General features: G+C 34.9%; 1 protein-coding gene across 1 annotated transcript in view; it reads left to right on the top strand.

The window, feature by feature from the left end:
- LOC139970389 (receptor-type tyrosine-protein phosphatase eta-like) overlaps positions 1-16,830 on the top strand; it is a 48,068-nt gene extending 31,238 nt beyond the window's left edge. The window contains exons 24-37 of the mRNA XM_071976033.1: positions 556-693; positions 1,617-1,842; positions 3,571-3,635; positions 3,912-4,008; positions 5,201-5,344; positions 5,774-5,965; positions 6,353-6,434; positions 7,609-7,699; positions 8,194-8,267; positions 8,951-9,082; positions 9,704-9,826; positions 10,414-10,562; positions 11,658-11,802; positions 12,583-16,830. Of these exons, the coding sequence (XP_071832134.1) occupies positions 556-693; positions 1,617-1,842; positions 3,571-3,635; positions 3,912-4,008; positions 5,201-5,344; positions 5,774-5,965; positions 6,353-6,434; positions 7,609-7,699; positions 8,194-8,267; positions 8,951-9,082; positions 9,704-9,826; positions 10,414-10,562; positions 11,658-11,802; positions 12,583-12,642 (1,718 nt within the window). The 3' untranslated portion in view covers positions 12,643-16,830. The remainder of the gene's footprint in view (positions 1-555; positions 694-1,616; positions 1,843-3,570; positions 3,636-3,911; positions 4,009-5,200; positions 5,345-5,773; positions 5,966-6,352; positions 6,435-7,608; positions 7,700-8,193; positions 8,268-8,950; positions 9,083-9,703; positions 9,827-10,413; positions 10,563-11,657; positions 11,803-12,582) is intronic.
- The last annotated feature ends 277 nt before the right edge of the window (positions 16,831-17,107 follow it).

The following is a 17,107-nucleotide window of genomic DNA, read 5'->3' as shown; positions in this document are numbered from 1 at the left end:
AGAAAATATTAATATGCAAATGTCATCACATTAAACAATGTTAAATCAAGATCAATGTAAACGAATTGTAAACATATAAATATAAAAAAATGGAAATTTAGACCTCTACATTTATCAAATTCAATTCATATCCTTTGGAGTAATCACATTTTGCCATAACCATGAAATATGTGTTTTGTTTTGGCACTGAATGCTTAAGAAATATCAATACCAGATAACGACAATGCAATATCTTCGTTGTGTTGAATTAGACTAAGTTTCTTATTCATATGTCTGGCTGGTTTGTGTCATGTAAACATATAGATATAACAAACTTTCTCTAGAAAAGTACTTTGGAGTGACCTTGATAGATTGAGCAATAAAAATAGTGATTTCATCTTTAATTAGTGCTTCTTTTTTCTTTTCTTTTTAGTTCTTATTCTCTATTGAAAGATCCATATATCGGATAAGCAGAGGTGAACGATAGAGTTTATACTGTGATTCTACCTTTGATGAATATTGTTCTTCTTATTATTTTGTATTCATTTTTTTTCGGTTGTTGAATTTTCTTCTTAGCTCCTCCACAAAGTCCTTTAAAAGTGCAGATTGTGTCTACGACCACCACAACCATGACCGTCGAGATCTTTGATCCCTTTTTCAGCGACGTCAACGGTCCAATAGTTAACTATGCTCTGTTGGTGACTACTGGATCAGGTAAATATTATACTTTACTATACATTAAACTGCAGGTATATACATTACCGGAACATTATATATATATATATATATATATATATATATATATATATATATATATATATATATATATATATACATCTGCCTTTCGCTTCCAATTCACTGCATTTCACTGCTTTGCGCTGCATTATTGTCGGTTATATATTATATACTACACTAAATTACGCTATATTATATTACATTATAATTCACTTTATTACACAACATTGCACCACATTACGTTGTTTTACAATACACTTCACTACATTACACTACATTACAGTACGCTCTATTGTAGGTTATATACTATATACGGTACTACACTAAACTATGATATATTACATTACATTTTATTTCACTATATTACACAACATTGCACCACAATACGTTGTATTACAATACACTTCCCTACATTACACTACAATACAGTATGCTATAAGCTACCTGGCACTCAACTTCGCTATGTCACTTATCATTACATGTCACTATATTTACACTATACATTACACTTCATGACGTTACATAGATGTACGCTACATTACACAATATTGTATTACATTGCCCTTCATTACATTACACTTACTAACACTGCTTTACATTAACGACGTGACATAGAAATATCGTTTTAACTTCTAAATCTTTCAGCTAAGTGTTTGTTTGTTTATTTAAAGTACAAACTGAATATGACTTTTCTTGCTTAGCAGTTATGCTACTCTCTTCCATTTTACCATGCTGTATTTATTTTACCATGCTGTATTTATTTTACCATGCTGTATATATTTTACCATGCTGTATTTATTTTACCATGCTGTATTTATTTTACCATGCTGTATTTAGTTTACCATGCTGTATTTATTTTACTTTCTTTTCCCTTCCACTCACTACCCTGGTCTCTCTTGCAGAGGATGACGTCGTTAGTTCGGTACCCAATACGTACATACAAGCCCAAACGTTCACAGTATTGCCTCCCTACCAGACAACACCGGTGATGTTTAATCCTTATGATATCAGGGCCAGGGATGGCTCAGGCCAGTACATCATTGGTACCAATTCAGAGTGTGTCCTAGCATCAAACTTTCCTGAAGATCAATACTGCAACGGACCTCTGAAATCTTCTACATCTTACAGGTATAATAATAATAATTAATCATTAACATATCTTATATAGCTCAACTTACAATACAGTCTCGCCGCACTGTACTTAACCCTGGTCATTGGTAACTTGTCACACCTACACACCAAAGTGTGCACAATTCAAACAATCTCTCCTGGGGCACTACAGTGCACCACAGCCACGTGTCCCCTGGGGGACTTCCCACAGGGTGCGGCCACAAACCGGCGCACGCAACCATATTTACAAGTCACCTCGCAAGTCCCAATTTATTCACCTGGGTAAAGAGAGGCAATGGAGATAAAATGCCTTGCCCAAGGACACAACGCAATGATCTGGCCCTGGCTCGAACCTGTAATCCTTAGATCAAAAGTCCACTGCCTTAACCACTTGACCACAACGCCCGCAGGTATGTGTTTATCTCCCTGTGTATAAACTGACTATCCCTTTGACTGTATGCAGCATTAAAAAAATGACACCATTTTTGGTTGTGTATAACTATTTTGAGTATAAAATATCCACCTACAGACCAAACTTTCTACATAAAACTTTCAGAAGAAGCGGTTTTGAGCAAACTGTTGTCAATATTTCTGTTCTACATACTGCGTTTGTGTAGCACATTGTTTTGTTTTATAACATTTAGCAATCAAACTAGATATATTGTTCTCTGATAAATCAATGCCCAACAAAGAGTTTGAATGGTAACAAAATGTCTTTATCTACAGCAATTTTCAAACCAATTTATTATTATTCTTATTATGCTGCCTGCCATTAGCTTTAGCAACTGAAGTAAGAAACAGACATGATACCGTTAATTAATATGGCGACAATAATAATATCAGAAAACAATTCATAAGAGGGAGAATGAAAAGTAAAATGGAAGAAAAACAACAAAGAAAAAAAAACGAAAAACGCACTTATATATCTGCTTTGATATATTTTATGCTGCCTCTGAAGTAATAATTTCAGTATATTGACTGTCAGTCTCTGACGTCAGAACGTTGGGAATATCTTACATCTGTAATAAAATTCAAATACTTCTTAATCAGTACCAACACTATATCCTCCAGGGAAGCCCAAAAAAAAACAATTTACCAATAGCAAAAATGTAACAATAGAGAGATATGCTTATAAACTATGAAAGGAATAGTTCAGGTGTCAAAAATGTTTATCTTATATGAAAGAGGACAATAAAAGAAACCCAATAGTGAAGAAATTATTAAAATATCCTTTTCCGTATAGGAGATATTCAAGTTTAAAGTTCTATCTGATTGTGTAGAAATTGCTGAAATCAGGCTAGCTGTGACGTCATATCCTCACATTCCTGAAAAGTCTTTGTTATTTTATTAAAATATTTTGTAAGATTTTATGACTTACAACCAAAATATACGTCAGGAGATCTCTTATGTGTCAAGGGAAATATTTGAGATTTTACATCTGAAGAATGTTTGATTATATTTTTTTAGATTTGTGAATAAAATGTAATTATTTTTTAATGAAATATATTGACACTTGTTAAGGAAGTGAGGATGTGACATCACACCCTCACAGTTAGTCTTTCTACACCAGTCATTTGCAAAGAAATTTTGAAATCTTCAAAATGTGATATCTCCTTAACGGAGAATGCTATCATGGTAGTTTCTTCACTATTCTGTTTGTCTTTTTAAGCTCTTTCATACGAGATAGACATGTAAGACACCTGAACCAATCCTTTAAATATCAAATACATTCTCTATCCAATACAGGGTAGCTCTAAGAGGATACGGTGTGGATGGCAGGTTCCAGGATTCTCTTTGGTCTGATCCAGCAGGTCAGAAATTATTGCATTTACATATATTTATTCAGTTTTCTTTTTACCAATCAATTTGGCACCAAAAACAAAATGAAGATAGTATCGCTAGCATATATGGAAGCTTAAAAGGGCCATCGATATAAGAAAAACTTTGCCACATAAGTTGACTATTTCAGTAAATTGTTTAGATAACAAGATAATATCTTATCAAAAATCAGAAAAATGTCAGATTGATCAGTATTTCGGCTTGTCAAAAACTTATATAATTAAGTTATTCCTTTCCATTATTTACAGTTACTGGTTTTACTCTCTGGATCCTCATAGCTATCATAGTAGGGATCTTTGTGATCCTTGTGTTGGTTATAATCTTATTCTGCTGTATATGTTGTTGGTATGTATTTTATCTTATTCTGCACTTATTATATATGTTTTTATTTTTGTTCTTCTTATTTTTAGTTGTTTTTGTATCTTTCTTTTCTTTGACCCTGGTTAACTTTCTCCAGAATGTTTGGTTTCATTACCCTCGATGAGGAACGGGAGGACAAAACGTCCACGGTCCCTTCAATGTTTTTCCTCAGCCAATACTCATAGCTAGTACAGTAACTACTTGTTCATGTTCCAAGCATCAGTAACTACTGCGCTGTGTTCGTAACACGGTAACATGTGTTACAGGTGGCACAGTAATTACTGCCAGTTTTTTCTTACTGCAAATTCAAAAAATTAAATTTTAAATTTGTAAAAAAAAAAAAATTTAACCCTGTCGAACTTGTAGTTCAACGTGTAACAGCTTTCCAGTAATTACTGTGCCAACTGTAACACATGTCACGGTGTTTCGAACATAGCGCAGTAGTTACTGATGTACGGTTGTTGAACATGAACAGTAGTTACTGTACTAGCTATGAGTATCGTGCTTGTATTGTGCTTCTTGGAAACAGTAGTAATTAACGTCCATGCATTAATTAACAACTTTATCCATGACAGAAACTGTTTAACTTTGAGAAGGGAGCCGATATTTATAGCTAATACAGTAACTACTTGTGCCACCTGTAACACAGGTTACCGTGTTACGAACACAAAGCAGTAATTACTGATACACGGTTGTGGGACATGAACAGTAGTAACGTGTGTTACAGGTGGCACAAGTCATTACGGTGGAGACAAAATTGATGTTATACAACTAAAATGCTTCCCTTAACACTGTTGCTGTCAACTTCACGAATAAAAATTTACAATGTTCAATGGCTGTGTAATATATTACTATTATTATTATGATAAATGTCATGTCGCCAGAGCCTGAATTTACGTAATATTTTGAAATATGTGCTAAGAACGAGTTATGGTAGGTACACAAGATACATTAACATGAATTGCAATATATTATAAAACAGTTAGGGTGTAGTTTTGTAGTGTTACCTTGCTTCTTACAAAGACAGAGATTCAGCATAACTTTCTATGACTGTCTAATTCGTTCTAAATCAGATACTTCATGACGATGTTGAACCGTTTGAGAAGGTCTAAATTAATCATTCTTCACTGTATCGTCTATCTCTCTCTCTCTCTCTCTTTGTGTTATTTCTTGTTAGTTGTTCATCTAAACAGTCCAAGCCAGCCAGACGAAAGAGGCTTCACCCAGAAGAGAATATTGTTATAGATTCGACTTCACTGGAAGATTTCAGATTACCTGGTGATGAGGAGGAAGAAGAGGAAAACAGCAGTGAAAATGAGTTGTAAGTAATTTATCACGACCCCCCCCCCCACCACCTCCCCACCCTCCTTGCCGAATCCACACCCCCACTTCTCTCCTCATCACATATAGAGAAGGAGATTATGGTGAATACACAACTCGTCTTCAGTGAAAAGGTAGGGAGGAGGGGTGATGTGTACATCGTGTAACAATGAGTGTAAACTTTTATCTATTTAATCCAGCTTTGCGGTAATCTTGACACATCTCAAAAACAAAGTTAATATATTCTGGAAGACAAATCTAATCAGTTTGATGGATCTTTCGTTTTTCTGAAGAAAAAAAAACAATTGGGGAATGGAGGGGTTGGGGTAGTTGGGGGAGTTGCGGGAGTGTGGGGAGTTGGGTGCGGGACAACAGAAAACCTTAGGTAACACCACAGTCAGTCACTTCGTTTCCGTTTGTACTTTAATAGTGTCCCAGAGTTAACCTCATACAGAAAGAAAAGAACACTTGGATCCACTCAGAAAAAATACAGGAAAAGTAAGAAGAGAAATTCTCGACGTCGAACTGTTGAGTCAACTTCATCTGCTGGTGAAACTGTCAACCCAGGTTTTGATGACCAACGGTCCATGGTTTCTACAGTTGTATCAACTCCAACGTCAAAGTAAGTTTTATATTTCATTCATGCATCTATTCATCCGCAGGAAAGTTGTGACTGCGAGAAGAATTTCGAAGAATAACGAAGTTTTCTAGAAGAAATCGAAACTTGAGATGTGCTTAATACTCAATAGCATTTCATACTACCTTTAGCATGTTAGTTGGCAACTCTTACATTGTGAATAATGTAAATCCTTATGATTGTTGTTACCAGAATTTCTTCATCTCACAAATTATATACACGAAACAGCAGTATACGGAAACACGTGCAAGACCCTTTATCGCTGCTGTTGAGTTAACAACGAAACATGTGTACTCAGTACTTCACAACATTTATGAAGAATAACTTAGTATTGTGACTTCTTACTCGTTTACGTTCTTATGTCTTCCCCAGTCCCGTTGTGATTGGTCAATTTCAAGAGCACGTGAAGGACATGTCAACTCCACAAAACTTTGGTTTCAGAACAGAATATGAGGTAAGTCAATTATCTACGATGTAGATTTTACAATGATAACTGATGAAATGAAGTTCTGGAGATATCTTTAATTATTTAAGATAATTATTGTAATCATTTTTGGAGATCTCTTGTATAATTCAAGATATCTTACTACAGATATCTAAATCTAGATTAATTTTAGATATCTTTAGATTTTCAAGGTTATCTTTAATTTAGTGTGCAAATCTGTCTACTACCTCCAGACTTCTCCATTTATTATAGCGTTATTGGAAGGCTGAAATATCTGGGTCAAGGGCAGTCGGTCAATGAGTCAGTGTCACTTGCCTATAGTGACCATTTGAGCAAAGATTCAATTATTTTGGAGATAATTGTTCATTTGGAGATAACGATACAGACATTTACTAAGTGACCATTGAAATGGTAATTCATTCCATATTTAAAGTGGACATGCAACTGTTTGAAGTTTACCTTTACCAGAACAAGCTTGAAAATGTTTCTATGCGGTTAGCAAATGAACTGTTAAAATCAAAAATGGTACAACGGAGTGTTATGATGTATATAACCCGGGATGACCATGTTAGAATAATCTGCCTAACATATATCAGGTTTAGAAGATGCGTGATAAGTTGCTATCTTTATTGCCAGAAATTCGATCAGAAAATCTTACCTTGGTTGTCCTATAAGTAACCAATTCGATTAACTGGACCATACAGTCGCTGGGAGTGCCTCTTGTATGTTGCTAAGAACTTCAGTACATGTGTGATTTAGTATCTGAATGGGGAAATTATGCTTCGCTACGAATTTGAAGAAAAAAATTATAGACATCATGCAGAGTCTTAATTCTGCCAGGAAGTTGTTTGGTTCTATTGTTGTTAGCAAATCGCACCTTTTCGGAAATATGAGTGATCAACAAATTTGCATGTGACCTAAACGAGCTCCTGTCATTAACAGTTAAAGGTCGTTGTGTACGGTGGTCAGTCGGTCAGTGTGCGATGGTCACTTGTTAATCCATGGCTCTTTCACGACCATCAAAAACGAAATCACGACTGTGGCGTTGATTCGGATCGTGATCATACAGGTAGTATGCGGCAGGCTTTATATTAAAGGAATTTTAAATCCTTTGTGTACTACGTCATTCTAAATAATTTATTGTAGAAACAATTTGAAAACGTTCTTTCCCTTCAATTAACAGACACTGAAGACAGTCAATATTGCCATGACAACGGACGTTGCCTTGAAACCGGAAAATAAAGCTAAGAATAGATACAAAGATATCGTTCCATGTGAGTAATAGTGAAAATATTAGTAATATTTCGATATTCAATAAATAGATTATGTGACCATTTCTTTATCACAATAAACTGCAATGCTTCACTTTGACAATCTTACACTATCATACTACAAAACTTTGCCCAACCTTTTGACAGTAAACGCGGGAGATATTAGCCCAATCCGTTCGGCATGACTAAAGAATTCGACCATAATAATAATAATAATAATACATTTTCACCTTTGTTTACTACTGGGTATATATCACAAAAAGATAACCCTATCAGTTATGAACTGATTCTTAAAGAGAATGCGAAATACGTTAAATCTTAGAAGATGAAGCAATGAAACGTATTTTAAATGTAATTGTTATTAATATATAATTTTGATAAAAAAATCGTTTTGGATAAGGATATTGAGTTGAATTTTTTTTAATAATTCATGTTGTGACTTTGAATTAACATTAACACATATTTATACACAAACTGATTTTAATACCGACCTACAGATGACGATAATAGAGTGAGGCTTATGGAGGTTCGCGAGGGCAGTACAGACTATATTAACGCGAGTAGTATCAAGGTAAAATTAAATTTAAATTTCTGATATTTAATTATTCATATTCTTCAAGTTGGTAAAGCGATGAATTAATGACGTGTTTGGGTTACACTTTCATATTTTGGTCATTTTATTACTACAGAATGAAACCAATATGTTGCCATATTTTTCTCTGTTCCATATTATTTTTTCACTTCCTTGCTTGCATCGGAGTTTTCTACTTTAAGCCATGAGGCGTCTAAGAACACTTCCTTTAACAACTATGCATGTTTTTTATTTAACTCAATTATAATTAATTATATATGTATATCGTTTATATTTCCCCCTTCATTTCTGAAATGAAACAAACGAATGGTTAGTTCGATACTCACGAAGCAGATCGTAATTAATGAGAAAATAATCACACTTTGATATAAAATTCCATGTGTACCGTATAAATGTATGGCTAAAGCATTCACGAAAAGGCATGGTAAAGCTACAGACAGTAAACCCAGTTTATATGTCTGGTGATAATTTGTCATGAAAAGTCATTAAAAAGAAACTAAGGACAAACACTGCCTAGAAAGTAAAGGGTGTATAGGCTATATCCATCTCTTGTGTGTGTTTCAAAATTTTCGAAATTTTTCTAATTTTTCTAATCTTATCAATTTTATCAATTTTATCAATTTTTATCAATTTTATCAATTTTATTTGGATTTTTTTCATAGTTATTTACTTGGCACCAGTACATCTCTACCCAAGGCCCACTGCCAGACACTGTCAAGGATTTCTGGCAAATGGTTTGGGAGAACAGATCGACAACGATAGTTATGCTGAGTAATTTAGTTGAGAATGGAAAGGTACGTCACCTAATTCTGTATGGCACAATCTGAAATCTTTCTACATATTAACAATACTGTGGTAATAGTTACGTTTCATTTGGGGTTTTAATTACACAACCGTTTTTGTAATAATAAATATATATATATATATATATATATATATATTATTAATTTATATATATATATATATATTATTAATTTATATTTATATATATATATATAGGCCTATATATATGTATATATATATATATATATATATATATATATGTATATATAACTATGGATCCTATAGGTCGACAGTTACATTGGCTTACACACTAAATTTAATCTAACCCTAACCCTTTTTTCTAACCCTAACCCTGAACCGACCCTAACCAAAACTTTTAAATGAACGTTTTAGAGGACGGAGAACATTATAAAGCTATTTGCGACAAAAAAAAAAGTGTCTTAAAATGGTAGTGAAAACATTAGGTCGACACTGTTGACCTAAGGTACACTTTTTTACCATAAACTGTCGACCTAAGGTACATATCATGAGTATATATATATATATATATATATGTATATATATATATATTTATTTTATTTTTTTTTTTTTTATAATATATATATATATTTCATTTTATTTGTCTTCGTCAGGTGAGATGTGTTCAGTACTGGGCTGACGTTGATACTTCCTTGACGTTCGGAGATTACACTGTTACAGGAACAGGAGTCACAACAAAAGAAAACTGGGAAATCAGAGATCTGACCTTGTCGAAGGTAATGCCATCAGAGAATGTATACTTCTCTTATTAGTATTTTCTTCTTTATTAATTCATGGTATGACAATGCTGGGAAATGTCCCGTATATAGTGGCGGTACTTGCATCACCAGAGTGGGGTGTGGGATGGGGGTCGGCGAATGGATGACAAGCAAAACTTTTTTTTTGGGGGGGGGACATTTTAGAAGTGTAAAAAGGCACCGGTGCAAAAATGAATATCAAGAGCAATTTTTGGAGGCAGAGCGCTTCAGTTTACCGAAGCCGACTTGGGGAAACTGAGTGAACAAGTATCGTGATTGGGGAAGGGGTAAATGACGTCATTAACCCCCCCCCCCCACCCTTCCCCCACCCACCCCACCCGTCCCTTTTGGATCAGTCACCGCCTATATAACTAATTATCATAATTATACACATACATGCAGTGTCTTTCAATGTTTTGGTATAATGTAAGAAGTAATGCTTCTGAGGTGGATTCGTGTTACGTAATACATGTGTAGATATTGTCAAGTCATTCATTGCATTCATTGCTTATAAATTCCATTCCAATCTACCGAGTGTAAAACATGTCTCTCTTTGTTCTACGCAGAATGGCGTTCCCATGGCGATACGTCATTTCCACTTCCATGATTGGGCAGATCACGGTATCCCTGTAAATCCATTATCGATGCTGGATTTTATTCATGAGGTCAAAGGTAGAGATGCAAACAACCTAGGTCCATTACTGGTCCATTGCAGGTACATAATTTTCACCCTCTTATTGTGTCGATGCATTTTATTCTACAGATTATTCTTTCGTTTGTTTTTTAAACCAAAGTTTTTCTGTAACAACAAACTGAAATGTTTACCATGCCTTTAATTTTGTATAATGAAAAGGCAGACCGTTTTTAACACACAAAAAAATCAGTTGGGGAGTTACATAACCTCTCCTACCCCATTACCTAAGAAAACCAAAATTGCGCAATATTTGTTGTAAGCTGCCAGGAATAGTTTAAAGATATCTGTGGTTAACCTGAATAATAAGGTATTTCAAACAATATTTTCCGAATACTCAAAAATTTGAAGCGGTGGATCAAAAATTTCATTTTTTTTTTCAATATGTACTTTGTTATGAATTTTTATGAAAATGTTTGTTGCATTAAATAAAATGTTACGTCTCTTTAACCCCCCCCCCACCTCCCCTCCTTCCCCTAAGTACATGCATGATGTGTAGCTTTTATTGAAATCTATAGAATAAGATCCATTCTTTAAAAAAAAAGACAAATATGATGAGGTATAAATATTTCTAGTCCTCATTGGCTACACTGTGTTACTCATTCAGAGTAGAACTTGCAGCGAATTAGAATATTGCAAAGTTGTTGTTTGTTCGTTTTGTTTGTTTGTTCCTTTGCTTGTTGTTGTTTATATTCTTCTTCTTCTTTTCTCTCTTTTTTATTAACATCGGAAATTTAGAAATATCATCCTAATGAATTTCAAGTAAATTGTCAAAATAAACTACTTTCACTTAAAGTTTTTTTTTCTTGAAATCTATAAGAAACACAATGGGATCGAACTTGCTTTGTATAGTTCAAAGTTTAAGTATAAATTGATGATTAAACTACATTTTCTTTTGGCTAAGATCATGTGTAGTATCTGCCCCTTTCGAGGGGAATGGTGATGTACACCTGACGATGATCACACAGTCACAGTCACGATGCAAGGGGACTGGGGTTGAGAGCGGATCAGTCGTTCGGTAGTTTGGTTTTCGTGCCCAGGTTCTTTCCTGGGCGAATTTTTCTTAAAAAGTATTTTCTTACTATAAATTAAAGAGTTTATTCGAACATTTCCCACTAGCGCTGGTTGCGGTCGGACAGGGACATACATAGCAGCAGAAGCTCTTATCAGGAGGATTGAAACCAGTACGATCTATGATAAGATAGACGTATTAAATACAGTCTTCACACTGAGAAAGCAAAGGCCGAAAATGGTCCAAACTGTTGTAAGTATAAATAGCAATTAAGCAATTTCACAAATGCGGAGAGATTTGGGCAAATGAAGTAGCGTGCGTATGATTTCAAGTCACGGTTGGCTGGGGTGGAGTGCTAGGTATAGAAACGGACCCTTATGGCAGGGCCTGAGGCGAACCAAGAATTTAAGGAGGGGTGCGGCTCTGGTGTCGTTGACGCTGACTGTCATGTGAGGGTCTTTAGTCCCGCCTCCCCACCCCACCCCTTCACCCTCCCCGATAAAGAACTGTCAGACGTCAAATGGGCCTGTCTGATGTATACTTAGACTATTAATTAGGCCTGTATAAGTATCTCCTTTACGAAAGGTTGTGGTTATAAATACCCTTTTTTTTTCTTTTGTGAGATTCAAAATGAAGGGGGGGGGGGTGTAAGATTGAGTTTAAATAGTCTAATTCATTCCCAGCCGAATGTAAAGTAACATCCTCTTCAACGACTATTTTCTGTTAACCTGTTTTGTTTTCCCGACCGAAAATGATGCGACTTAAAAAAACCGGCCAAAATCTTGATCATTCGAGTCGTAGTTTTGAAGCTCACGAACATTGCCCGACTAACCACGATTTTCCCAGTAACGATGTTCGAGTTGAGGCGTGTCGTGATCAATTCGGGTAGTGTACGGCGGGTCTGTTGGAGGTCCCTCTCCTTAGATAATCCTGAAGATAATCCTCGGATAATCCTCAAGACTATTTTCTGTTGAATCAAGATCTTTATTCTGACCATTATTTCTTTTCTGTTTTACTCCCCCATTTCTACAGGACCAATACACTTTCTTACACCGATGTTTGACAGCGTATATTCAAGAAAAGTTTTTCTGAGAAAGATATGATCACGAGGAAAAGTACATCAATATTTAGAAGCAATGTTTTCTTTTTATAGTATTTTTCTAATATATAATTAATATACAAGGTTTTTAGTTATTACATTTTCATTGCTAGTTCAATTAAATAACAATTGTTCCTTCTTTTCTTGTTTTTGTGTTTAAAAAGCTTACATTGTTTTTCTTTTTAGATCTTTTGCATTGAAAAATCATTATACCATACCCGACAATAATTATTCTTATAAAGTAATGATATATTCAACAGGCCTGTGTTTTTTTTTTAATGTAATTTGAAGGCAGAATATATATGTTAATCATTAATACAAGTTAAAGTTACCTTAAAGGGAACTTATGTCGCTTGCATAAACTTGGCATGTTATATTTCATTCATAGGTTCATCTTTTTTCCTTATTCGTTTTCGGCAAGTAGCCTACCTGAAATTAGTTTTCCGGTTTCACGAATTATCTTTGCCAATTTATCTGTATACCTATTTCAAATATTTTATTTTTAAATTGAATAAGTTTGTTAATTTTACTACCCGCTGACATGAACTCAGATGTACAATAAAATACCACTTTTATTGAAGAATTCCTTTTCTATATTTAATAATTCCTTCATATTTTTCCCTTTTTTTTTCTTCTTCAAAGTTGTTTTCCCACCGGAGTTTTTCAAGATGTTGTACTAAACACAATGGTTACTTTATTTACTTCTGTTCACGAAATCATGTCTTTGCTAGTGCCTTCATTAGGCTACTTTTGTGGGATGTTAGACAAGAGGGAGGGTGACATTGGCATTAGGTTTATTCCTCAGATGCAACCCACCCCCCTCCCCGCCACCCCAAAAAAATCAATATAGAAGCACAAGGCTTTTATGATTTTAATAACAATGTTTACAAAGCATAAAGGTTGTTCTGTAAGTTGTTTATATGAAATTAAATGGAGAAAAATAGCCTGGGTTAGTAAACTTATAGAAGTATTACTATTATCATTTAGGCATGCAACAGGGAGATGACGTCATCATTAATTTAGGTTTAAATGAGCATTCCAGAGAGTTATATATTTTAGAATGAATATCTTAAAAACCGGAATGGTTTTAGGAATATGACTATATAGCACTGAAATTATTATTTTTGCCTTAGACGATGACGTTATTATCTGAAGTAAAAGTTCTGCCTATTAAAAGTTATCCATTAATGTTCGCCTACGGAAGCTCTGAAGTTACCTAAGTTCCATTAACTATGGTTTCACAGACCGACAGACCTGCCAAACATTTCATGGAGATATTTGCTAAACTTCCTCGATTTTTTATATATATATTTATTTTTTTATTATATATTTATATATTTTTTTTGTATTTTTGGGGGGCTGTAAACTCAGATTATTCAAATTATTGTCAGGCATTGTAGAGAGTTGAATTACATTACTAAATGGTCCAAGATGGGAAATATCGTACAGGTCATCAGTAAGTTATTAGCCCCCAAATTTCAGCCGTTTAAAAGAAGTTTTCAAAAATACTTTTCCTGGTATCTCTGTATAATCAAAATTACTGCCAGACATGGAGAAGTGTTAAATAAAGACAATTAAATGTTCCACTGAAATATGAAAAATAAAAATCAATAAGCTGGTGGTAGTAAAGATTGTATTGAAGTTTGGGAGCAAGGGTGACCTTGTCTGTACTTTCTATCATATTTGGAGTCAATACTGATGACCTATAGGGTCACGTGACGGTACAATATTCATTGATGGTTCAGTATGATTGTAAAACATTTCACTTTCGAACACAGTTCGGGAAAAGACTGATGGTTTTTGTGATCCGAATAAAAACGACAAAAGTTGCTGAGGTGCAATACGATGGTGTAAAAATCATTCGGGCGGGAAAGAGGGGTGGGGAGGGGTGGGGGTAAGCGGGTAGGAGGCGGAGGGCGGTAGGAAGCGGATGGCCTCTAGTCTACGTATCGACCATAACTGTTACCATTAAAAGTACAATCTTTTTTTTTTTGCTTTGCTTGGTGTTTCGAATAATTCGGAAACAGGATGCTTAATAAATCACACTTTTCGAGTGAATATTCATATCCATTTTTCCTTCTTGTTTTTATTGTCTTATTTCATCTTTTGTTAGAACTGAGCTGAACTGAAGTTAGAACTGAACGGTGGAGTTTCATTACGAAAGGTAACATGCGTTATAAGGGTCAATAAACGAGAAGTTCCCTATTCCATTATACGAAATCAGAAGAGGTTAACTTAATGGCATTTCCAAGGAAGTGTGGTATAGTTACAAATTATTTACTTCTTAACATTCTCCTTCCCCTGTTCCACACCGCTCCTCCCCACACCCCCTCCCATCCTAATATGTACCCTTGCTGTCTTCTAAGACGGAACAAAGGTTTCCTATACCAATGCAGCTGTTTTCTCTTTCTGGTCCCATATGGTTATTGTAATGTCGGTCCCGGGTGCAACTCGACTACAAATATAGAAATGACTCCAAAACCATCCTGCTTGCTTCAGAACCAAAATGTATTCTGCTCTTGTATAAATGAAACTTTTGTCAACGTATGATAACATAATATTCAAATTGGGAACATTTGCATATAGATATTAAGTATACAATGTGATGGCGCTACATCACTACTCAACAGATAAATGCTCCGTTAATCATAGGCCTACAGAAAACATGACATGTTTATCATACAGTATTATGCACCCCACAATGAAAGGAGAGATCAAATGTGGGCGGGGGGGGGGGGGGGCTGGGCATTCTATAGAAGAGAACCATATACCTCTAAATAGGTTTCTGCTTTTGTTATTAGTCGTTTCAGCTGCAAATATAAACTGCACAATCCCAGTTGCAATGGGGACGAATATAATGTTGTAAAAAAAAATGGCAAAAACTTTTGACATTTGTTAACATGAATACAAATAAGCTTTCCAATGACACAATGAGAAAATATGGTCATACTCTTCATACACAGTTTGTAACCTATTAACTGAAACAGACGAATATTTGTTCGTTAAATACGGTAAATAAGCTGACACGTTTAAATGCTACTAAAATCTGTTCTTTGGCATTAAAGGGTGTGAAGACTCGCGCAAAAAGAAACGTCTAATGGCGGTAATCTGACCTAGTTTCGAATGAGGTGTAAAAGAAGTGTTAGACACCACCATCGATCTCAGAAAATACACACACAGCTTGCTACCGTAGGTAATTAGACACTAGTGTACAGTCACTACATACAGCTGCGGTCAATACCCACAGCACAGTGTACAAACGATACAGCGATGGACATCTCAGGTCCAGCTAAAGAAAACAAGGTATCACGTTTCATTACTGTCTGCATTTTGTAGCGACATGAACAAAATGTCACTTGCAAGCAACAGAAAGTTAACTTTAACAGATGGCCGCACGCGGTTTGGGGCGAGTCTTCAATGCCTTTAACTAGTCAATTACTACATTCATGCAACATTGAGCTATTACTCAAAGTAAGATTGACATTTGGTCAATTTCAGAACCCCTTTCTAAATTTCTTTTTCAACAAAAGCTAGTATAAATCAATGAAAAATTAATCAATATGATTCCATTTCTTAACATTTCATCGCTTAGACACTTTTATATGTTTTTATTATCTCATGTCAATAAAACTTTTACATCAATTAGAAACTTGAAATGAGACTCGGTAAGCCAAACGTCAATAACTGAATTTAGTTTTGTGCTTACTACACAGAAAATTTCTGAAAAATAACTCAAACAGCATCTGCTATAAATCAGAATAAACAGTAAAGTAATGCTATTATATCTTCCTCAATCTGCATTGAACATGTTATAAGAGACAGACCACTTAAGTCACAAACAGACCACTTAAGTCACAAACACACACAAGTAGGGTAGTTGGCAAGTTTTAATGTCATTTAAGAGCAATCCTTTTTCCAAGCACACATACTATATTGACACACTCCCTCATACAGCCAAAACAAAAACAAAAAGAGCTAACAAAAATGTTGATCTGCATCAATCAATACTTGAAAAAAAGTCAAGGTTTTTACTTGAATAACTTTGTTTTCACACACGTATCAAATTAAGTTGATATTTTGAGATTTTGTTTCATGAAAAGTCATCTTAACAGCTGACATTTGCTAATCTCAGTGAACACCTCTTGATTTAAAAAAAATTAAAAAAAAAAAAAAAAAAAAAACCTTCACATGCTACATCTCATGGGCAGGAGGATGACCAGCCAACTTACATCTGTAGGTCACCTTTCAGATTGTGCCTTAAATTCCTGGCTGACAACCCCCATCACAGAGGTTCCCACAATTGACCGACAGCCCCAAAAATGCCCCCCCGGAATTTTGGAGGGCCCAGATGGCCCCATAAAATGTAACCCTACATGTACCAGCTATTAACCAAGAGCTGTATACCAAGTTTAGCTACAATCCAACTTAAGGTTGTGGAGTTATTGCAATATAAAGATT

The sequence above is a fragment of the Apostichopus japonicus genome, chromosome 1 (assembly GCF_037975245.1).
Source record: "Apostichopus japonicus isolate 1M-3 chromosome 1, ASM3797524v1, whole genome shotgun sequence".
In the NCBI taxonomy this organism is placed as follows: Eukaryota; Metazoa; Echinodermata; class Holothuroidea; order Aspidochirotida; family Stichopodidae; genus Apostichopus; species Apostichopus japonicus.
This window is presented reverse-complemented; position numbering and strand designations above follow the sequence as displayed.